This window comes from Lemur catta, chromosome 7, assembly GCF_020740605.2.
Source record: "Lemur catta isolate mLemCat1 chromosome 7, mLemCat1.pri, whole genome shotgun sequence".
NCBI classification, from domain to species: domain Eukaryota; kingdom Metazoa; phylum Chordata; class Mammalia; order Primates; family Lemuridae; genus Lemur; species Lemur catta.
The window spans coordinates 93,102,249-93,127,376 of record NC_059134.1 but is presented as its reverse complement, the minus strand read 5'-3'; the positions used below and the strand labels follow the sequence as shown (position 1 = coordinate 93,127,376).

Genomic DNA, 25,128 nt, shown 5'->3' with positions numbered 1-25,128 from the left:
GCTTCCCTGACACAGAAGCCTTATGCCACAGAAACCAAATCCTCGTAACAATTCCATAGGAATGGCTTTCAAGGTCCCCTCAATGGACATACCCAAGTTAGAAGAGTCACCTCACTTAGGGAAGCCCAAAAAGCATGGTGTCCTGTGAAGTGTTTATAATTCTCCCCATCCAGATTCAATTTAGCAGTAAGGGGTCATTTTTATCACAAGCAATGTTGCTTAGTAACATAGTTGACATTCTTACCCTTATCTCGGGGTTCTAGGAGAAGAGAGCTAGCGAGTTAACTGAAGGTCATACTCATGCATAAGAGGAAAGGATTTTGCCCACAGGGTCACAGTTTAAAAAGTTTGAAAAATACTGGCGTAGAGAGATCAGATGTATTGCCTGAGGTTACACAGCTAATAAGCGGTAGAACCAGGATTTGGACCCAGGCAAAGCTGACTTCATGTTTTTAACCACAGTTTTTTTGTCACTTTCAGTAGTGGCCTTGAGGATAGAAAGAAGTAGACAGATTTAAGAAGTATTTAGGAAATAGAGGTGGAGTAGGAAGCGTCAAGAATGATTCTGAATTTTATCAAGACCATTTATAGGAGGAAGAAAGGGTTGGAGGAAGAAATTGATGAGTTTTAGACATGTTGGTTTTAAACTTGTGAGATATCTAAGTAGAGATGTCTAGCAGTCAAATATGATTCTGAAGTTCAGGAAATGTCTCTGGGCCTGGGATAAAAGTGTGAAAATCTTCAGTACACAGATGGTAATTGAAGCCATGGCATCGGTGAAAGCTCCCAGGAAGAGTGAGGACATTAGGAAAAAAAGGAGTTCCAGGACAAAATCCTGAGAAATACTCACGTTTAGGATTGGGCAAAGGAAGAGTAAGCCTACAAAAGAAACTGAGAGAAGGAGTGGCCAAGAATAGGAATTAGAGGAACCAAAATGGGGGCAAACTGAAGTTGTGGATATAAAGAAATCTAGAGTGTGAAATAAGTTACCATACTGGGCACAAGTTCTGGGTGGTACTAGTCTCTAGATTAGGCCTTTGACCTCAGCCTGAAGAGGTGGCATGGTATATGAGAGCGAGCTGAGGGTTTAGAATCAAAAATATTGCGTTCTAGGGTGGGATTTGGACCCTCTTCAGAGCTGATGAGTTTTTGATAAGATTTTATGTCCTGAGATCTATAGAATTAATAATACCAAAATGAACATTAATAAATGTTTATATTAAATACCATTTCACACATATAGTTTGGAAGATTTGGCAATGTTTTAGACTTACAGGACTTGAGCAGTTTTTTTAAGTAATACAATAATTATTCTCTCTTTCCCCTATAGGTTCGACCCAAGCCTGTGGCCCAGAATAACATTCCTATTGCCCCAGCACCTCCTCCCATGCTTGCAGCTCCTCAGCTTATCCAGAGGCCCGTCATGCTGACCAAGTTCACCCCCACAACCCTTCCCACATCCCAGAATTCCATCCACCCCGTCCGTGTCGTCAATGGGCAGACTGCAACCATAGCCAAAACGTTCCCCATGGCCCAGCTCACCAGCATTGTGATAGCTACTCCAGGGACCAGACTCGCTGGACCTCAAACTGTACAGCTTAGCAAGCCAAGCCTTGAAAAACAGGTACAGGCAGAGTATGTACCTGCTCTGGGCAGTAGCCTTGCCATTGTGGCGTGTGGCTGCTGGGCTGTCCCTAAATACATCTTCTCAAGGGCTCTTCATCTCAGCGCCATTGTCAATAAGCTGTTATTTATCGTGTGATAATTCATCCACATGCAAAAGGGCCATTCTTACTGAAGAAAGTTGGGTTGGGTCACTTTTCCCACCGTCCCCTTATAGATGGGTTCAGATTCCTGTGTGAGTGAGCTCCCCCTGCTGGTTCTGATGCAGAAATTCACAGATAGGCTCTGCTGCCCTCAGTCTGGAAGCACAGATGAGACAGTAAACAGAAAACGCCATATTAGCTTTGGCCCAATAAGAATCCAGGTGAAGATAATCCTGTGAAAGCCAGGAAGAATAAAAACAGGGAAAGGGATTTCATTTCAAAGATTTTCCTTGACTATTACAGATAATGAGAAGCCAAAAAAACAATTAAAATTTCCAAAAAGCATTCTTTTAACTTTAGAAAATGTAGATATTTTAGCTCAAACACCGAAAGCTTTCATTTATCATTTCTGAAGTCAGATTTTCTCTTAAGGCTAGAATAATACAGGTAACCTCGAGAAACACTTAAAAGGTTCTATAGCAGAAAGACTTGTAAAAACAACAAAAAGGATGTATAGGCAGTCACTGTATCCTATTTTTAAAAAGACCAGTGATAAGAAAGAACAATTTTGCCAAGATTCAACCTGAGAAAGCTGATTAAAAATAAATATATAAAGAATTTTGCAAAGAAAAGCATCCTCTTTCAAGAAAGTTGCTGTAAAAAGTCATTGATCTGTTTCTAATTGCTCAGGCTTGACTTCTCGTTCATCTGAAAATAGCCCCTGGTGATCCCGAATCTTCTTCTGGATGGCAGACCAGGATTCAGAGAGGTCTGCAGATGGTGGGGAATGAAAAGGCTTCTTGCTGCCTTGGCCTTCTTGAAGAGAGGAACCTTATGCATAGAGCACAAAGCCTTAAGCTGGTAGCTCATGAATGCAGCGGACCGTGTGCACTCAAGGAAACTAGGTGCTGGCTGGGCACGGTGGCTCACGCCTGTAATCCTAGCACTCTGGGAGGCCGAGGCAGGAGGATCACTCAAGGTCAGGAATTCGAGACCAGCCTGAGCAAGAGCGAGACCCCGTCTCTACTAAAAATAGAAAGAAATGATTTGGACAGCTAAAAAATATATATATAGAAAAAATTAGCCAGGCATGGTGGCACATGCCTGTAATCCCAGCTACTCGGGAGGCTGAGGCAGTAGGATCGCTTGAGCCCAGGAGTTTGAGGTTGCTGTGAGCTAGGTTGACGCCAGGGCACTCTAGCCCAGGCAACAGAGCGAGACTGTCTCAAAAAAAAGAAACTAGGTACCAAAATCTTGTGCTGAGATAACACAAGACAGAATACGTCTCTATTCCTGGGGAGCCTGCTCAAACCCCAGGAAGTGCTTTGAGGAACATTCAGAAATAAATTATTTACGTATATTTTAGATCGGAAGTTTTCAAACTTATGGCAGCAGAACTTCAGTATTAAAATACTGAAAGTCAAGTGCTCAAGCTTATGAGTTTGGGCAGGGACGTGTCTTGTGCTGGCTGTCAAAGAAACTCGGAAGAGCCTGAGTGCTCTACAGAATGTGCTTTCACAACTCAATTTTAGATTACTAAGTATTATTTATTTTTGACCTCTTTTGATAAAAGTATTTTTAGGAGACAAAAATTATTTCGGTTTCATTTTATTTTGACATTTCTTTTTTTCTGATTACAAAGGTAATATATGTTCATTTTAAAAACAAATTCAAACATTATAAAAATATAGATTATAGAAAGTACTCTCTCCCATAATCTAAAGAGAGAGTAAACTTCCCCATAATTTTATCATAATTTTACCCCCAAGAGTTAATTGCTATGATCAGTTTAGGTTATGTTCCTACCAATATTTTCTGTGCACATGCTAACACATTTTTAAGGCAAAAAACACAAACTGTATATTATTTTGTATTGAGCATCTTTTCTTGGTCTTTATGTTGATAGAGCTTTTTATTTTAATTATATCACAAGAAGATACTATGAATTCTTAAGAATTAAAAAAAATTCTTTTGTAGCAGTAAATTCCATGGTTTCTCTTCTTTTTAGTCAAATAGGGAAATTCAGTCGGTACTATTTTAGTTTAGCAGGCCACCTGACATGATAGTCTTACAAGTTACCAAGCACAGTCAGCAGGGACTCTTAAGATTTCATTGTCGGAATTCTCTTCAGATCTTTCTACTATCCTTCTTTTCTGTTTTATGTTTCATTTTCAATATCATGTTTATAGCCATTAAGAGATCACATAGATGGATTAAGAGTAAAGCAATGTAACATACGTAGCTGTGGAGTACCTGTTCACACCTCTTCACAGAGTTCTCAAACCTGTGTTGAATATTCTCTATATAACCAGGCTAGATGGGTTTCTTTCTGTTTTCTGCTGTTTCCTTTAGGTGATAACATTTCCTTTAGGTGATACATTTAATAAAAATGTGTTGGTAAAGTATTAATACCAACTGCTATGCTGCCTGTGGTGTCTGTATGCAAGGGTGGATAAACCAAAACCTACCTATACCCTCATGGAGCTCAGTTTCTAGTGCATTTGGAGCAGGCAATGAGGCTCTGCCTCCAGGGAAGGAAATACAGCAAATTTTATGGTTCTGGTTGCCTCCCACTTTGGCATAGGAAAGGGAAGAGGCAGTGCTAGTTCCAACAACAGTGGTCTCACTTCTTCCCTTGTTAGGCATAACCAACTTCCTTATCCACCCCAGATAAGAGCTCTTAACCCTTATTAGAAGCCACATTACATAGTGGCTCTGAGAAAATGAGTATAGGGTTTAAGGAGCTTTGAGGCTAAAGACGTATTGTAGACACAAAGTAGATGAAGCCAGACAAACTTGTTATATCCCTTACATTACCTCGTTTTGTGTCCTTGTCCTCTCCAGCACTCTATGAAATGGGGCTAATACCTGTTGATGAAATGAGCTAATGTTTAATGTTTATGCCTAATGCAGTTATTTCTCAGGAATTATGTTCATTTCTTTGCCATCCCATCCCACACCCTGCAACAAAGGCCTCTATGTGTGTCTTCAATGCTCATCTGCTGAAAAAAATCCAAGGTTATGTGGGGGAAAATGGCCAGATTGCCACCCAGCCCACCACTCCGTATATATTTTTCATAGGAACCTGCACAATATTCCCTAAAAAAGGGAGTACTTACAAGATAAGAATATTATCCAATGTATTTATCCTCAACTGCCAGTTTTCCTGCTCAGTAAACCTGAGCTGATAACTTCCTCCCCCATTTTAATACTGTTAGTATAGTAGGGCAAATAGATCCAAGTGACCAAACAATGGATTTTGCTTTGCCTTTGATCCAAATTTATTTAACTTCAGTTAACGCAATTATTTGGACATTTGTTTATTTGCATTTGCCTAACTTTGATTTTCATGCAGCCAAGTCTTAAAAGGTGAATTTGAAATTCAGGGTATAGTTGATTAACTTAGCTCTAGACTTGTGCAGAGTTTTTGGGTTCTGTCTTTTATAATAGCAAAAAGAACAGGAGTTGCAAATTCAAATAGCCATGGGTTCGTAGCAGCAAATTTAAATGAGTAGACAGTCTAGGAGTAAACAAGTGGACTTTTTATTTTTCCACTTTCAATGGGAAAATGAGTGCAAGAGAGATCCCACTTTTATTCTTAATTCCTCTTTAAAATAGAAAGACAAGCATGATAATAATTGACAATAGAAAATGGAAGAGACTGTGATAAACTGCAAAGTAATATGCACCATCTCAAGGAAGCAAGCAGCTGCTTCTTGGCAATAACCAGTTTTTATCATATGGGGACTTTTTCAAGAAAAGCCTGAAATCCAGATGTTTTAAAAAGTTGCCTAGTTGTTAAAATACTGGTACCTGTTTAAATATCATGCAGGCAAAAACTAACACCTGCAGGGCAACTTCAAGTCTGGATAATGGTTTTTAATCTCTGATAGAGACTAAACTTAGTATTTTTTGTTTTCTAACCTAATGTTTTTTCTTAAAAAATTGAGATAAAATTCACATCGCATAAAATTAACCATTTTAAAGTGAACAATCCAGTGGCATTTAGTACATGTGCTTACCACCATCCCTATCTTGTTCCAAAACATTTTCATTACTGCAAAATAAAACCCAGTATCCATTAAGCAGTTACTGCCCTTGGCTTTCTGTCTCTATAGATATACCTGTTCTGGGTATTTCATATAAATAAATTCATATAATATGTGACCTTTTATATCTGGCTTCTGTCACTTAGCATAATGTTTTTGAGATTCCTCCATATTGTGGCATATATCAGTGCTTTCTTCCTTTTTAATGGCTGGATCATATTCCATTATATGTATATACCACAATTTGTTTATTTGTTCATCTGATAGATGTAGGAAAACATATTTTGTTTCCACTTTTTGGCTGTTGTGAATAGTACTGCTGTGAACATTTGTGCACAAGCATTTGTGTGAGTACCTACCTGCTTTCAATTCTTTTGGGAGTGGAATTGCTGGGTCATATGGTAATTCTGCTCAACTGTTTGAAGAACTGCCAAACTTTTCCCCAGTGGCTAAATTACTTTTCATTCCCAACAGCAATGTGTGAGCATTCCATTTTCTTCACATCCTTGCCAACACTTAATTATTTTCCTTTCTTTTGTTTTGTTTATAGCCATCCTAGTGAGTGTGAAGTAGTATGGCATTATGACTTTGATTTGCATTTTTCTAACGACTAATGATGTTGAGCATCTTTTCATGTGCTTGTTATCCATTTGTATTAATATATCTTTGGAGAAATGTCTATTTAAATCCTTTGCCAATTTTTGAGTTGTAAGTATTCTTTATATAATCTGGATACTTGACCCTTATCAGATGTGTGATTTGCATATATGAAATGATTTGCAACTATTCCGTAGGTTGTCTTTTCACTTTCTTGATACTATCCTTTGATGCATAGCTCACACACAGCTGATTTTTGTCTTGATCTTGTACCCTTGCTAAATTTGTTTATTAGCTCTAGTAATTATTTTGCACATTCTATAAGGTTTTCCATATATAGGGTTTCATGTCATCTGCATATAGCGATAGTTTTACATGTTCCTTTCCAATTTGGATGCCTTTTATTTCTTTTTCTTACATAATTGCTCTGGCTGGAACTTCCACTACAGTGTTGAATAGCAACGGTGAAAGCGAACACCCTTGTCCTGTGGCTGATCTTGGGGAAAACTTTCAGTGTTACACCATTGAGTATGTTAGATACAGTTTTCATGAATATTCTTTATAAAGATGTTGAGGTTCCTTTCTATTCCAAGTTTTCTGAGTGCTTTTATCATGAATGAGTGTTAGACTTTTTAAAAATACAAATTGTACATATTTGAGGTGTACAACATAATGGTTTGGTATACATATATACAGTGAAATGGCCAGGTGGAGTGGCTCACACCTGCGATCCCAGCACTTTTGGAGGCTGAAGCAAGAGGATCACTTGAGGCGAGGAATTTGAAACCAACCTGGGCAGCATAGCAAGACCCTATCTCTACAAAAAATAAGAAAAATTTAGCCAGGCATGGTGGTGCATGCCTGTAGTTCTAGCTACTTGGGAGGCTGAGGCAAGAGGATCACTTGAACTCAGGAGTTCAAGGCAGTAGTAAGCTGTGATCACACCACTGCACTCCTGCCTGTGCAACAGAGCAAGACCCTGTCTCTAAAAAAATAAATACATACATACATATATACTACAGTCAAGCTAGTTAATATACCCATCTCCTTGCATAGTTACCTTTTGTCTGCATGTCGTGGGAGTTGGATTTTGACAAATGTGTTTTTCTGTACCAATTGAGATGATCATGTGAGGTTTTTTCCCCCTTGGTTCTAATACTATGGTATTTTTCATTGTTTTTCTTACATTGAAGCATGCTTCCATTCGTGGGATAAATTCAGCTTTGTTGTGGTGTATCATTCTTTTACTATGCTATTGAATTTGGTTTGCTGGTATTTTGTTGAGCATTTTTGCATCTATATTCCTAAAGGATATTCTATGATTTTCTATTCTTATGGTGTCTAAGGCTTTGGTCTCAGAGTAATGCTGGCCTCGTAGAATGAGTTAGGATTCTAATTTTTGGAAGAGTTTGAGAAGGATTGGTGCTAATTCTTTAAATGTTTGGCAGAATTCACTAATAAAGTCATCTGGTCCTATACTTTCTCTTTTTGGAGAGGGTTTTTATTACTGTTTCAATCTCTGCAGTTATAGATCTATTGAGATTTTCTGTTTCTTCTTGAGTCAGTTTTGGTAATGTGTGTATTTCTAGGAATTTGTCTATTTTGCCTATGTTATCTAGTTTGTTGGCATATAGTTGTTCAGAGTGTTTTCTTATAATCCTTTTTATTTCTGTAAGATTGGTATTAATGTACCATTTTCATTGTTGACTTTTTTTATTTGTATCCTCTCTCTTTTTTTCTTAGTTGGTCTAAACCAAAGCTTTGTCAATTTTGTTGATCTTTTCAAAGTATCAACTTTTAGTTTTGTTGATTCTGTTGTTGTTCTCTATATCATTTTTCTCTCTACCCTTTTCTTTATTATTTTTTTCCTTCTGCTAACTTTGGATTTGGTTCTTTTTCTGTTTCTTAAGGTATAAAGTTAGGTTATTGATTTAAGATCTTCTTTTTTAATATAGACTCTTAACTATAAATTTCCCTCTGAGCTCTACTTTCACGGCATTACTTAAGCTTTGGTATGTTGTGTTGTTATTTTCATTTCTCTCAAAGCATTTTCTCATTTCTCTAGTGATTTCTTCTTTGATCCATTGGTTGGTTAAGAGTGTGTTATTTAATTTTCACATACTTGTGAATTTTGCAATATTCCTTCTGTTATTGATTTATAACTTCTTTCCATTTTGGTCAGAGAAGATACTTGATGATTCCAGTCTTTGTAAATTTATTATGATTTGTTTTGTGGCCTAACATACAGTCTAGCCTGGAGAATGTTTTATGTATACTTGATAAGAAATATGTATGCTGCTATTGTTGAATGGAGTGTTCTTTATATGGCTGATAGGTCTAGTTGGTTTGTAATGTTCAAGTCCTCTCTGTCGGTATTAATCTTCTGTCTACAAGGTTTGTCCATTGGTTAAAGTGGGGTTTTGAAATTTCCAACTATTGTTGTAAAACTGTTTATTTCTTTCCTCAATTCTGTCAATATTTGCTTCATATATTTTGAGGCTCTGTTGTTTGGTGTGTATATGTTTGTAACTATTATATCTTCTTTTTGAATTGACCTTTTTGTCAATATGTAAAGACCTTTATTTCTTGTAACACATGTTGACTTTAAGTCACTTTTGTCTGATAGTAGAATAGCTATCCCTGTACTCTTTGGTCACTATTTGTATGAAATATCTTTTTTCATCGTTTCACTTTCAACCTTTTATGACTTCTGCTCTAAAATGAGTCTCTTACAGACAGCATATATTTGGCTCATGTATTTTGTCCATTCTGCTACTTTCTGTCTTTTAATTGTTGAGTTTAATCTGGTTACATTTAAAGAAATTACTAATAAGGAAGGATTTATGCCATTTTGCTATTTTTTTTCTACATATGTTATACATACCTTATATCTTTTTTGCTCTTCATTTCCTCTAATATTACCTTCTTTTGTGTTTGTTTTTTTTTTCTATTGTACCATTTTCATGCTTTCCTCATTTCCTTTTCTGTATATAATTATTAGTTGTTACCATGGGAATTACAGTTAACATTCATAAATTTTTAACAATCTAGTTTGAATTAATCACAGCTTATATTAAAAAATATACAAAAACCCTGCTCGTATATAGCTCTGCCCCCCCCCATTATGTTGTTATTGTCACAAATTATATATTTATGCATTGTGTGCCCACTAATATAGATTTATAATTATTGTTTTGTGTATTTATCTTTTAAGCCATATAGGAAACAAAAAAGAGAAGTTAAAATAAAAAATACAATAGTACTAGCTTTTATATTTACCCATATAGTTAAATATGTACAGTAAAAGTACATATTTACTGGAGTTCTTATTTCTTCATATGACTTCAAGTTCCTGTCTAGTGTCTTTTCATTTCAGCCTAAAGAACTCTCGTTAGGGCAGATATACTAACGGTGAATATCCTCCACTTTTGTTTATTTGGGAATGTCTTAATTTTTCCATTTTTGAGGAATAATTTTGCAGGATATACAATTCTTGGCTGATAGTTTTGTGTTTTTTTTTTTTTTTCTCTCATCACCTTAAATACATCATTGCACTGCCTCTGGTCTGTCTGCAGCTTAGCTGGGTGGTTCTGGTTAAAGGACGCACATAAGTTTACAGTCAAACTCGTTGGCCAGGGTTACTGTCATCTCAAGGCTCAACTAGAGCTAGATACTCCACTTCCAGGCTCGGGCACATGGGCGTTGTCAGGCCTCATTTCTCCACTGGCAGTGGGCTGGAGACTCAGTTCCTCACCACCTGGGCCTGTCCATAGAGCCGCTCGCAACATGCAGCCTGCTTCCCCCAGAGTAAGGGGTCTGTGAGAGAAAGGCACCCTCTAATATTTTGATTGTTTTATTTTTATTTTTTGGATACTTTTTGGCATTCTTTATCTAGCACTGAAATAATTGTACTCTCCTTACATGAGAAAGAGAAATTTGAACCATGAGTAATTCTTTAGTGGAGAGGAATTGATTTGCCCTTCCCCAGAGGCATTGCCACTAAGTGCTTTACTCAGCCTTAGAAGTGGAAATAAGAGGCTCCACGGAGCTTCACACAGCCTGGGACCGAAGCAGCACACCCTTATAGTTGACCTTATCTTCCCCCTCCTCCTTCATACTTCTATCCTTCTACATTCAAAGAACCATGAAAATAAGCTTTCGGGCCATCCAGGACCTTTTAAATGTCACTATAAACTACTTCCCCATTGGTGGTTTGTTTTATAAAGGAAATGTGTCCTTTTTGGATAAAACCTGTGTGCGTGTGTGTGTGCATGTGCATGTGTGTGTGTGTGTGTATGTGAGAGAGAGAGAGAGAGAGAGAGAGAGAGAAAGGGAGAGAATGACTTGAGAGATTCTTCCTCATCATGTTTGTCACTCAGAAGATCATCAGCTCTTTACTGTATACCTGCTCTGCATGAGGCACTATACTAGGTACAAAGGGGCGTATGAAACAAACCCCACACTCAAGTAGCTTTTAGTATAAAGGGGAAAATAAGACAGGATACCAGTCAGTGGGGGCAGGGGGAGACCACATTTGCCTGAGTAGTGGTTGCCACAGTACTGATAAGGCAGCTTACACTTTCCTTATGTGATAATATAAAAAGCCAAGGGAAAGGTAGGGGGGTAAACCCACAACTGTTGGAAACGGGGCACACTGTATGGGGGATGGACTCGCTTGTAGCCCTGGCTTGAGCGAAGCAAACGCATTTCATGTAGCCAAAATGTTTGTACCCCCATAATATCCTGAATTTAAAAAAAGACAAAAAATATATATCATTTGAAATAGCTAGAAGGAGGATATTGAGTGTGCCCAGCACAAAGAAATGATAACTGTTTTGAGAGGATGTATGTGCTAATTATCCCTGTCTATATGTATTAAAACATCACTATGTACCCCATGAATATGTACAATTATTATTTTTCAATTAAAAAAATTGAAAAACAAAAAAAATTTCGTGAACCAGGAAAAGCAAAAAAAAAAAAAAAAAAAAAAAAAAGCTGAAGGAAAATATAGAAGTAGCCAGGAAATAAAGTGAAAGATCTTTGTGCTTGTGTTTTTCAGATCTAATAATGTATTTCACAGCATAATTTTTGAGAACTTTTGATGTCCTATTTGTAGGAGTAAAGTGTTTCACTTAGCTCCTGCCCATCAATAATCAGTTTTACTCTCACTTATTTTATTACTTGTTGCCATACAAAAAGACCATTATAGCCACATGTTTCTTAATTTTGAAAAAGCAAATTAGGTTTGTGTTTACAGTTTTATATTCACTGTCCTAAAATAATTTCAGTATTTACAGAGGACTTCATAAAATGAATTAGCCATTAGGTCATGGTCAGAGTAGTAAAGCAAGCCTGATCTACCAATATGCTAGCTGCTGTTTGTGTTTGAACATGGTAATGCAACAGGTGTTTCTTCTGCTTGAGTGGATGCTTCTGGAAGAAGACTTTGGGAATAATTAGGCTGGTGGTTCTTGGCAATTTCATCTCTCCTCTAATGGATGACATAGGCAGGTTTTAAATATTCCAAGAAAAGTTTATTCAGCAATCTCTCTTAGATTATGACTAGAATTATCCTGAAATAAAAGAGGGTGTATGTAAGATGTTTTCAACATCATTCTGATCTTGAGTATGCTGTGGACTAGAGCTTGACCTATATATAACAACAGTGGGCCTGCTTCTGGGAAATTACCCCCACATCCTAAAATACATTAAAATCAGAGAGAGCAGCATGTACTTCATTTCTATACATAGGAATTAAACAATGGGTTTTTCTTTTCGTATTATGTAGACTATTGTATTTACTCTAGTTATACAATTTCATTTCAACTGGGGCTTTCCAATTTATTTATTTCCCTCCCTCTCCCAATGAAATCCATAATATTAACTCCTTTATTAATATTTTCCAAATTTGAGTGTGTTCTTTTCTTTCTTCTTGGCCACTGGTAAACTGCTGGTTGTTTTCATTCTTTTAATTAAAAAATGGATTCTGAATTTTTATTTAAATTTTTCTCTCTTAGACAGTTAAATCTCACACAGAAACAGAAGAGAAACAAACAGAGAGCCGTACCATCACCCCACCTGCTGCACCTAAACCAAAACGGGAAGAGAACCCTCAGGTAGGCCCATCTATCCAAAGGAAGGGCTCAGGCGCAGTCTATGATGTGTGATTTATTTTCACACACCGGGAGGGACACCTGCTCTCTGAGTCAATCCATCATCCCTTTTCTTGTGCTTTATCATTATTCAACCATGTTATTGCCAGGTGGACCTAGGGAGTATTTATTAGAGTGTGGTCCTGAGGGTCCATGCACTGTCACATAAGCATATTGATTATTTCAAAGGAAAAGTTTTAAAATGGTATTGTTGATATACTTGTTACAAATTTGAAATGTAAGATTAATGATAATTTTCCAGCTATCTGATTACATTCCTAATCATTATTATGTTCTGTTTTTCTTGGCCAACATTTATAAGATATCCAGTTCACTTAGCTAATATCTATTTATGTTATCGATTACAGTTGTTAAATGTACATTTTGTTGCTGCCATTATAGTGCATTAGAATCCCAAATCCCAAATGAATCAGTAGCTCAAAAGTAGTTCATTGAAGCATAATAGTAGCGATGAAAATCGTAACATCTATACTACAACTCAAGATAGAATTATAAACATAATTAGCAAACAAGACCCTAGTACAAAAATGTGAACATGTATGTCCTTAGACAAGAAAATTTTTTTAGTTGGATGCTTTTGTATATGCAGCTATAAAAGAAAAATGTGGACAGGTAATATGATGCTGAATATCTGATACTTAGATTTTATTAGACCAGTAATCCATTTCTCTTTATCTTCAGTACATTCTTTATAATGAAACCATGTCAAATAGTGACATGAAGCCATCAAAGCTTCATGTCTTTTTCTTAAAGCAGTGATTCATTGAGTCAACTCAGGTTTTTCTAAAATAAATATGAAATCTAATTCATTCTGATATGAAATGAATTAATTTTTAATTTTACCTTGAAAGAAGGGACCAAAACTGTAACTGACAAGAAGTACTAGTCACACAAATTACTGAGAAACTTGTAAAATCATCTGCAAAATTGATGACAAGTATTATACTTGAAGGAGGAAAAATAGTAAACTATGGGTAAAGTTTCCTTATCAACAGAAACTGAAGGATATCTTATGTCAGTGGCACACAATGTGGGCAAGCAGATACTAACATGTATAGTAGCAAATATTTCACCTTCTCGTTGGACAGATCACTGCCATAAAGAGAATAAATTAGCTGTTGGCATATGTGAGATAAATATATGAGGCAAAAGTTCTTAAAAAATTTTTTTTGTTTTTTGAAACAGAGTCTCATTCTGTTCCCCGAGCTAGAGTGCTGTGGCGTCAGCCTAGCTCACAGCAACCTCAAACTCCTGGGCTCAGGCGATCCTCCTGCCTCAACCTCCCAAGTAGCTGGAACTGTAGGCATGCGCCACCATGTCCGGCTGATTTTTTTTTACATATTTTTAGTTGTCCGGTTAATTTCTTTCTATTTTTTAGTAGAGACGGGGTCTTGCTCTTGCTCAGGCTGGTCTCGAACTCCTGACCTTGAGCGATCTTCCCGCCTTGGCCTCCCAGAGTGCTAGGATTACAGGCGTGAGCCACTGCACCCGGCCCTTAAAAACTTTTTATTCTATCATTGAAAATCTGTTCCACAAGGGAGGAGATTTTCTCATTTAATAATTATTTTGTAGCTTGATCTAGACTGGCAAAGATGAGTTGGATGTGAATGGCCAAGAAGGGTGCTGTTACTTGCTTAAAAGAGGGTGCATCTGAATGTCCGTCCACATACTGCTTTATTAACAGAATGCTTGGTGGAGAACCTACTAATCTTGATTATATTTTGAAGGGCTAGTGAAAGTTAGTAGTGTAGTAGGTTGGCAACAACAGTATGTTTCAATGTTCAGTGTAGAAAATGGGTGAGTCCAAGACTGCTTTTTCTTGCTGGATTACTCTGGCTGTCAATGGGGATAGGTGCCTACCTAAGTTTTTGAAACAAGAAATAAAATAAAAACATTTCTTCAAGACTCTGAAGATACTAGTAAAGGACATTTCTATGTGCTCAAGTGGCTTCCTCAAGGAATGTATCCAGTAGGCTGAACCTGTCACTTCAGGCCAAAGTATCATGATATTTAATGTCAAGGATAAGATGTCAGGATTTTTAAAGACCAAACTTGTATAAATAACTCTACAGGAGTATGTCTTTTAACAATTGATGATGTTCTTTATTCATCAGAGAAAGAAACTGATGTATTATTTGGCATATTCAGAAACCACATGCAGTAGTACAACAGACAAGGAAGACATACTTTTCAGACTACAGGCAACCAAAGAGAAGAATAGAAATCAATCCGATGCTCTTTCCAGCTTGATGTGTCTTAACATTTCAGCTTTGGGGTGCAGTATTCTAGTCAACTTAGCTACTTAGGGAGCCCTAAGAGTGATCTTCAAAGAGAAATTGCTCCATAATTTTTAGGTCCATGTTTGATTGGAAAATCATAGTATTACACAGAATCACCTGCTGTCATTCCTAGAAATCATTTAGCTTTGATTTAGCATTGTCCAATCAGTGGCAGTAAAAATGTGAGAAACCCTGACCTAGTCATGACAAGTGATGCACTTGGAATTTGGAGCTTGTTATTTGGGAGGCTCTTTAAAATCCTCTGCACATTTTTCAAGTATCAAATCGACTTCCCTTTGAGAGGATTTTTCTGAAGGAAAAAAAAAAAACTCAGGTCACTTGATACTGATTTCTGTCATTGAGAAAGCAGAAAAATGTAGACCCCAGTCCTTCTCTTTTGGGCCTATTAGACCAGAAAGCTACTAGAGTGGAGGATGCCTGCTTTCAGTTCATCTGAATCCAGCCTCCTTCAAGCAACCAGCCCATTGGGCTGACTTTCCCTTGTGTCTGAGGATGAACCTGCTATTGGCTTTGTGAGAACTCAGACTGAAGTATATTCTTCTTTTGTTTCTCTGGCACAGAAACTTGCCTTCATGGTGTCTCTAGGGTTGGTAACACATGACCATCTAGAAGGTAAGAGAAGATATTCTTGGCATTGCCTTTTTTCTGGCCCACAGCTTTGTTCTTGCAAATGGTGTTTGATTGAATTCCTAGAATAGAAAATTGGAACACAAATAGAGTATGATTCAACGAATGTGAACTTTATTTCCTTTAGAGGAAAAATTGCCTTCCCTCTGTCTGATTTGCAGGCCCTCCCCTTCCTATCATTATCCACACTACCGACCTGGGAAAACCTTCACAGTTGCCTGAATTAAGGTGACTTCTGTTCCCTTTAGGGGAGCTCTTTTTTTTCAGACAGCACAAAGTAGCATGTAATCCTCCAATAAATCCTTGTCTGTATTTTTCAGTCATTCCAGGTTATCAGAATCTTAAAAACAGTTGCAAAGCTATACCTGTCCTGGTTATTTAATTCAAGAATGATGAACTTTGGTTACTCAGTCTAAGTCTATGGATAAAGTTCATCGAGAACTATATATACACAGCAGTCTAAAAATAAACCAGGACAGCTTGTTTACAAATGCTGTCTACTGTTGAGCTCTCAGTCACATTGTGGGACAGCATGGTCTTGCTTTCTGAGAGGTAAGAGTAGATGGTCCTACATATTTGCTTCTAATAGTATACTTGCCTCTGTTAAGCCTGCAGTGAAAAGAGACTTGTCACCTGTTTCTGATTTGTTACGGGAAAACCAACAGATAAGACAATGAAGTTAAGTTTTGTAGGTTCTCCATACCTCTTTTCTAATGAAAACCTTTTCTTTTCTCAAGAAATCCAAAGCAAGAGGCAAGAGCGAAAAAGAAGAACAACAGCAAATCCAGTATACAGTGGTGCAGTCTTTGAGCCAGAGGTATTCTTGGCCAGCACTTGGCCCTTCTCTCCCACTCCACTTTTACTTCTGACTTGTTTGGCACCTCCCATCTGAAAGCCTGCTTAAGAGCAGCACCCTGATTGTGCTTGGCCAGCTCTGCGAAAAGTTGGTTTTTTTCTCTGGCTTACATTATTTCATTTTTATTATTCACTGCTTAGCCCTTGGCTTTTTTTTCCCCTAAGTGTGAGCAGACACAAACCTACCTTAAAATTTTAATTCATCCTGACTCTAGCACAACTATCATCTGAAGCAGAGGCAGACTTTTCTGAGAGCCAAGTACACGTGTAATAATAAAACCCTTTAGCACTGAGACCTTAGGATGATTAGCACTAACTAGCTGGCATGTTGACAGGCATGTCATGCTTGGTCTTTAGCTTGCACCAGTATTAGTAGTAAGTAATCATGCTATTCAACCAGTCACCTTTCCTTCTTCAATCCTCAAAGCGTAAGAAGAGTGCAGTCACATACCTAAACAGCACAATGCATCCGGGGACCCGGAAGAGAGGTGAGGACCTTTTTATACCTCTCCCTTGCTGCTGTTACTTTTGCTTTCTGTGTGTGTTTCTTCTCCCTCCCTACTCCCATTTTCCTAGGACCTAACTCCTCTATCCCTCGAAAATAGTTTTGTTGTTGTTCTCTGAGAATGGGGGAGAAAAGAGAGTGAGATTTCTTATTAGAGTTCTATATGCTGAATGAAAAGCTAACTTACCTAGGATTCTGGCAAAGCTGACTCAGGGGAATGGTTTAATGCAGCCTTTCTGCCCTGAGCCCGCCAGGCCATCCATGAATAGCACAGTGAACAGAACACCGTGTAAAAGGAAGCATTTGAGCATCATTAAGCAGAACAGAGCAATGCTGTTGCCAAGGTGTTCCTAATAGTGTCTTGGTTGTCCTGCTGCCAGTGAGACAGCAGAGTGTGACTCTAAGTTTCTGGGAGCTGCAGACTTTCCAGGAAGAAGAAAGGTAGCCACACTCTGAACTTAGAATCATTGAGAAGAGGGTATCTCCCAACTATGTAAGAAAAAGGTTACTGTCAAAACAGGTTTCCCAAAGCACAAATTCCTAATGCACTCCATTCCCATATTTCAGACCTTCCCACGGGCATTCTACTTTACTCTTAGGACAGAAAACACAGCAGCGGCTGCAGCATCTCTGACTGTGCAGGTCTAAATAGGTCTTAATAGCTCAGGGTTTGAGCTCATAAACAAGGTACTGAAATTGTTCTTTGATGTCAGTAATACGTCCCAAGGTCCTTTTCTCCACATGGTAATGTGTCCCTGAATTATAGTTCCAGGCTAGAAAGGTTGCAGAGTGAGTGGAGTAGCATACTAATTTTTGCATATGCGCACACAATCTCAGAGCTATTGGAAGCTTAGGAGGTCATCCTGACCCTTTGTCTGCCTTAGGCAGGACTATAACTATACCATTACCTTCCCCTACCCACAAAAAGAGATATCATACCCACCCTTAGTAACTCATTCTAATGTTTCCTCAGTCCTGTCATTCAAGTTGCCAAAAATATTTAGATGGGAAACTCTAAGTCATTGCTTTATATTGATTCCTGGGCCACAGTAACCAGTGCCATAGGTTATTTTTTATTGTTTCGTTTTGTGTTCAGCAATTTTTTAGTGACCTCTAACGCAGTTCTCAGAAAGGAGCCCCCCAGCCAGAGGCCACAATTAATTTACCTGATAGTGAACAGTGTCTGCTGAGAGGATGGGAGTTAAATGAGCCAGAAAGACCTTGGCATCTCTTGCCAAGGTCAGAGGATAGAAGCCTGCATTCACAATGCCTAGGATGTGCCTTCCATGGGTAAACAAAGAGCATTCATCTTCCGGTTCCCCTTCTAGCAGCACTAAATTTCCTAGAAAAGATAAACCAATAAGATCTGTCTTTGTACTGTAGACATTGCCAGTTTAACACAGAGAGGTAATGTTTGTGTAATGTCTGACAGAATATTGAGTCTTGTGCATAATCCTAATACAAATTATAACTTGGCAAAGTCATGATCATATGTACCATTTACCGGTGCTTATAGGCGGTTTTGTACCCCTTTGGCTCTCTTTTTTTCCCTTTGCTATGCTGTGCGTATACTTTGGATCACTCACAGCTCCTAAGCTATGACCCTGGGGAAGATAAGGACCCTGTCTTAGATGTGTGGTGAGGCAAGAGTGGTTGACCTGGACTTTCTGTACCCATAGGGCTCGTTTATAGATTCTTTGTAGCTGTGAAGTTTGATTCAAAATGATCTTGCACAAATCAGACTCTCAGTTAGTAGTGCTGATGACAGGGCCTTTCCTGAGACTTTGGAACAGCCCCAGTTTTTAGACATATAGTTCACCAGAGTGTTTGTAATGGAAAGATGGGAAACAGTTTTCAGTCAACTGGGGAAGGTGTCCAGAGCCAGAAGTACTTAAATTCATTGTTAGGCCCACAGCATCATTTTAGCTCTCAGGTTTCAGCTACTATCAGAATGTCTCTCTCAATAGCTCTAACAGCAAGAAGTAAGAATAGCTAACCTGAATTTTGCCTCCTTGCTTTGCCTCTTTCTATCCTCACAAGCAGTGAAATGACCAAAATGTAGATAGGAAAGAAAAGGAAGAGCAGAAATCCTAAATAAATCATTTTGTGGGAAGTAAGAATCATCAATTTACTGTAGGAATGGTGATTGTAGAGAAACCTTAGAGACAATATGCAAAAGATATGAAAAAATAAATTCTTATTCCTGGCCTTGGCTCCCATTGGGCTTTGACATCTTGGTTCTTGCACTAGAAATCTTAAATTTTAATAGTCCAGGAACTTCACCATAGTCTGCCTAAGGTGAGGTCTTTTTTACATAAGCCAGCTCCTCTGTCATTCTCCAAGGCTCTCTGATCCTCCCTTCTCTTGAGATTCATGTAGTTGTTTCTAATGACATTTAAATCTTTGCTTCTCTTCCTTCCTTTGGGACTGTTGTATTAACCTTCTGTCTGCTACCTCACTTCCTTTTCCATGCTAGCCAATGAGGAACACTGGCCAAAGGTATGTAAGATCATTTTCCCCCTCTCTTTCCCTCCCCCTTTTTCCCTTTTGTTCCCTTCTCTTGGTATATAGGTCGTCCTCCAAAATACAATGCAGTGCTGGGGTTTGGAGCCCTTACCCCAACATCCCCCCCATCCAGTCATCCTGACTCCCCTGAAAATGAAAAGACAGAGACCACATTCACTTTCCCTGCACCTGTTCAGCCTGTGTCCCTGCCCAGCCCCACCTCCACAGACGTAAGTAACTTGGGAAAAGTTCGCTCTCTTTCTGAGAGCTTAAATTGGGAAGAGCGTTATCATATGTTGTCTCCTTATCAACTTGCATCTTCTTGATTAACCCTGGAACAACGATAAACGCTGCAGGATGCTTTGTATGCCATGTATGGCCACTTCCTTCTGAGGTCCCAGACCTTCCATGTCCTTGAGAATTATGTTAAAAATAACATCAGGAAGCTCAGTCAGAGTTTTCAGAGTCTGAATTTGATCTAGTGTAAATGGTTTCTCAGAAAAGGGATGGGATGGGGAAATCATCTCATAGAATTGAGAGGTGTATAGGTTTCTATCATTAGTGTTTTGGGAGTAGGGAAAATGAACAAGTCATGTGTTCCCCTAGCAGCCCTTGTTTGCTGCTTCAAGTATAATTTCAGAAGTGGAAAGTTTTCTTTAGAGCACCTTTATTCAGCAGAGTTGATCAAAAACAGGTTCCTGGCCAGGCAAGGTAACTCATGCCTATAATTCCAGCACTTTGGAGCCAAGGTGGGAGGATTGCTTGAGGCCAGGATTTTGAGACCAACCTGGGTGACGAAGTAAGACCTTGTCTCTAAAGAATAAAAAAAAATTAAAAATTAAAAAAAAGAGAAACAAGTTCCTTAAAAATGTCACACAGTTAGTAGCCCTTCACCCTTCACCCACAAACTGCAGGAGTGTGAACCAGTGCTCTAAATGTTTAAATCAGCATTCACAAAGCAGTGAATTCACTCAGCAGATACTGAGCACTCCTCTGCTGAGCAAGTGGCTGTTTTGAGGCTGGAGACAGGGCAGGGAACAAAAGCAGCTCTCCGCCCTCAAGGAGCGCATATTCCAGATGATAAGAAAGTAAACATGTAATATGTCAGGTAGTGAAAAGTACTGTGAAGAAAAGTAGGCTAGATTGAGGACATGAGCACAGTGGCGGCAGGAGATTGCTATTTTATGAAGACTGGTGAGAGAAACCCTCTCTGTTAGGCAGTGAAGGAACCACAGGCGTACCTGGGGGAAGAGCATTACACGCAGAGGGAATAGCAGTGCAGAAGCTTAGAGGTGGGAGTGTGCAAGGCGTGTTGAAAGAAAAGAAGGCCAGGAGAGCTGGGCAGAGCAAGCTGTCCCGAGTGGTGGGAGGGGAGAAGCCAGAGATGGCAGGGCCAGTTGTACAGGACTTGTGGCTTCTATTCTGAGTAAAATGGGAGACTACTGGAGGGTTTTGAGTAGGGGAGTGACCTGATTTTTCAGTTGTTCTTTTAAAAAATTTCAAAGCTACAGAAAAGTTACAATAAACGGTACAAAGAACAAATGTATACCCTTCACCTTGATTCACTGGTTGTTAACATTTTGCCACATATGCTTCTCCCCCCACGCTCTATCTTTTTTTGTTGAACCAGTTAACAAAAAGTTGCAGACCTCATGAATCTTCACCGCAAAATATTTCCATGTATATCCCCTAAGAACAAAGATATTCTCTTGTATAGCCACAATGCATTTATGAAATTGAGGAAATTTAACATTGATAATATATTAGTATATAATATACAGTCCATATTCACATTTCTCCAATTGTCCTGATACTTGCCTTTGAGACACTTTGTTTTTTCTGCTTCAGGATGCAGTCCAAGATTACTCTTGACATTTATTGTCATGGTATTGTCTCTTTGGTCTCCTTTATTCCTCTCAGCCTTTCTTTGTCTTTCATAACACTGACATTTTTTAAAAGATAGGCCAGTTGCTCTACAGAGTACCTCTCCATTCGGGCTGATTTTTTTTGTCAACAGTAGATTCAGTATTCTGAACTCATTCATCACTAGTAAGCGCTGATGGGTCCTTCTCGGTGCATCACAACAGGAGGCACACGGTGTCAGTCTTGCCCCACTGTCGGCGATGTTAACTTCTATCTCTTAAGTTAGTTTCTATCAAATTTTCCTACTTACAAATATGCCTTTTCCTCTGGTGGAGATAGCTTTGAGTCTATATAAATTACCCAGTTTCCCAACAAATTCACCCAATTGTTTTAGCATTCTTTAATGGTTCTTGCCTGCATTTGTTATTTTTACGGTATTTTCAAAATCAACTTGGATTTTAAAAGGATCACTGTGTCTAAAATATGGAGAAGGGACTGTAAAGTGGAATAGGATGGAAGCAGGGAAACCAGCTAAGAAGCTGTTGCAATTGTTCAGGCAAGAGATGATGCTGATAGCTTGGCCTATGAGGATGGTGGAAGTAGAGATGGAGAAAAGTGATCGTCTGCGTATATTTTGAAGAGTCATCAGGATGGAATGTGAGTTATGCAAAAAAGAGAACAGTCAAGGATAAATCCAAAGTTTTTGGCCTAAACAACTAGAAAGATGAAGTGCCATTTACTAAAGATTACAAGAGGAACAGATTTGAGGAGAGAAACCAACAGTTTCATTTTGCACATGAAGTTCTTTTGTGAATTACAGAGCTTGTCTTTGACCATCTTAAGGTAAAATGTCCCTTGAACTTGAAGGTTCTTAGAGCTTACTAATGACCTGCCCCATTCCCAAGAGCAAAAGAATACTATGTGAACATTCTGAGTTAAAATTCCAGCTGCAAGAAAGAAAGTGTTATCTTTGGAGGACCAGGGTCATAGAAGAATTCTGTTCTCTGACAGGTTTCCTTCCTTAGACATAGCGGTGGCTACAGACTCATCATCGCTCTAAAGATTCCGTGTTTTACCCAGCTTCCCTGACTTTGCATTACTAATAGGTACAGGTTTTCTAACTCTCTTGTTAATGAGCATCAGGAGTCCCTGTCAGACACCTTGTTTACTGGCACCAAAGATAATCTCAGCTTTTCCTCAGTTGAAGAATTGCCAAAGGATCACCAGCTTATTGGGTTCTTGGTAGAGCTGTCCCTCTCTGATGTTCCATAAATGTAGGGGGACAAGATGACTTTGCAGTTCTATGTGTGAGTCACTTTCCTAAACAATATTTTTGTTTAGCTTTTTTTTTTTTTTTGGTTGAGAGAGTTTATAGTTTTCTTTGAGAGACTGAACCCAAAGGATCCACTCAGATTAAACCACAACTAAGCTTCTTCTAGGTTTTATCTTAAAATGCAAATATTATGCTTTTCAGAAATCTAAAGGTAAAAGAAAGCTTTTCTAAAACCATTAAATATGTTCAGAATGTCCTGAGTTAAACTCAGTGAAATGTATTTTTTTAAAAAGGTAATTGACTTCTATTTTTACAGTATCCCAACAGTGGCAGTGATTAAAGTCAACACACAGGGCTCTCTATGTTTGCTGCTGGGTAGCACATCCCCAACAACATTAATTAAACAGTAACAGTTGAGAGACAGGCATTTCTGGGGATCAATAACCATTTAGAAGGACTTGGTGATACAAGACCCAGGCAGACACTAATCCTCAGGATATATCTTGTTGCCACTCATTGTTTTTATATAAAAGGAAGATATGTTGACATAATTATAAAATTTTTTAGCAAATGATGAAGTGGCACTTGTTTCCTGGCTTATAGCCAGCACGTTTTCTGAAAAGATACACCCTCAGCTCCTAGCAAAGAATCACGGGTCAGTCATCTTTCAACTTATTATTTGGTGGTTTATGGTAATAATTTGGTCAGTCACCAAAGCCTAAGCCTTTTGACCAGCTGCAGTACCTCCATGGACTTCCCCTGCTCTCTTTAGGCAAATAACCAATTCTGTATGGATGAAAAATTTTGGCATTTTATATTCATTTCTGTGGGCAGCAGTCCTCAAAGTATAGTCTGGGAGTCCCCAAGACTCTTTCAGGGGGTTGTAAAATCAGAACTATTTTCATAATAATGCTAAAAAGTCATTTGCCATTTTCACTCCCATTCTCTCAAGACTGAACAATGGAATTTTCCAGATATTGTATGATGTGTGATAATATCATCACTCTGACAGCTAATGGAATGTATGCCTGTGTGTTCTTGGGTTTAGGGTTTTTCAATATACTGTTTTTGTAACTTTCTGTGATTCTGTGATTATTTCAAAGTCAAAAATATTATAACTTCTACTATAGTAAATATCAGTAGATATAACTTACATAAAAGCTCTCTGGGGTCCTTAGTAACTTTAAGAGTGTAAAGGGATCCTAACACCAAAAATATTAGGAACTACTGATATAGGATATGTAAATAGGATAGGAAGGTTTCTTTCCTTTAGAAACTTAAAGAAATTATTTAACCTTTATTTTCTGTACTCTCTGCCTTATACTTGACGTCCTCCTTACTCAGGAGCAAAGGAAAGTGAGCAAAACTCTACTTACTCCAACAACAAGTCCCTCTGAATAAGATGTCCAGTTTGACTCATTCACTTCTCCACTGATAATTTTATCTATTGTTAGTGTAAAACAGTCTTTGAAACCACACATTTTTTATAAACTTCATAAAGATAGAGACTTAAAACTTGGGGCTGAGGTTCAAGAAAGACTAACCCTCCAGAGGAAGAGAGCACCCCTCAGCCTGATTTTAATAATGAAGGAAGAAAGTCATGGTTAATCCAGTGATGAAACCTTACCTCTTTTGGTGCCTGGAAGTTAAACTATTAGGCTGCATTTTCATATCATATTTTTGTACATGTATTGAGTATCTTTTTTGCTGCCCAGAATTGACATTTTCTTACTAAGATTAAAACCAATCCACACTATGATGTGTCTTATAACTTTTTGCAGCATATTTTTTAGGCTCCCAAATACCCTTGTGAATTATAGAGAAAGTTTCCTTTCCTTTAGAGAGAAATTATGTGTCTGTGAAGATGTGTTCCTTCAGTAGCAGTGGTAGAGGGATAACATCATAGAAAGGAAGGACTCGGCATTGCTCTCTCTGCACAAGTTCTGCATTAGACCTTGAAATCTAAAACAACACATCGGCTCAACTTGCTGGGTCCCCTCTGGCACGTCCCTTCAGTCTTCTCTTCCCTGGTGTCCTTATCAGAGAACAGCTGCTCTTTAATAGCTCTTTATTTTTCTGTGTTCTCCTCTCTAAATTGTAAGTAGAACTGTTTTTTTGGATGCTGCCTTCTGTTTAGAAGGCTCCGGCAGACTTACCTGAGTGCTTATCCCCTCACTAACAGGTGGGAGAGACGGGCAGGGTGGATGGGGGCTGCTTGCCTTCTTCCAGCCAGTGAAGTATCTTACAGGGATCCAACCTCCCAGAATAGAATGGTCCATGGAACAGCAAATGCAAAGTCCTGATTTCAGGAGAACATTGTTGCTTTGGCTTTTTAAATTCTTCGTTTTATTCCCCCCCCCCCCCCCCCCCCCCCCCCGCCACACACAAGAGGGTCCAAGGGGTTTACTAGACAGATTCTTCATTTTAGACAGATCATGAGTTTAATTTGCTCCTGACTTAATTTTTTCCCATTTGAACTTTCACTATATTTTTTCTCACTAAACAAGCTAGTAGTTCAGTAAAACTCCATTTTTTTGTCAGGCTTCTCTCCCTATCTTTCTGAACTCCCCCCAGAAATGACTGGTAATCAGAATTGTTTGTGTCATATTGCA

The 25,128-nt window shown here is 38.4% G+C and overlaps 1 protein-coding gene across 16 annotated transcripts in view; it reads left to right on the top strand.

Annotated features, from left to right (window-relative positions):
• The window catches only part of PHF21A (PHD finger protein 21A), a 180,840-nt gene that overhangs the window by 146,739 nt on the left and 8,973 nt on the right, over positions 1–25,128 (top strand). For 12 of the 16 annotated variants that reach the window (XM_045557896.1, XM_045557905.1, XM_045557903.1 and 9 more), the window contains 6 exons: positions 1,331–1,624; positions 12,433–12,531; positions 15,449–15,500; positions 16,253–16,332; positions 16,798–16,858; positions 19,447–19,610. In XM_045557896.1, the coding sequence (XP_045413852.1) occupies positions 1,331–1,624; positions 12,433–12,531; positions 15,449–15,500; positions 16,253–16,332; positions 16,798–16,858; positions 19,447–19,610 (750 nt within the window). Of the gene's footprint in view, positions 1–1,330; positions 1,625–12,432; positions 12,532–15,448; positions 15,501–16,252; positions 16,333–16,797; positions 16,859–19,351; positions 19,375–19,446; positions 19,611–25,128 lie in introns of all 16 variants that reach the window. The other 4 variants (XM_045557906.1, XM_045557907.1, XM_045557908.1 and 1 more) reach the window with 2 other exon arrangements.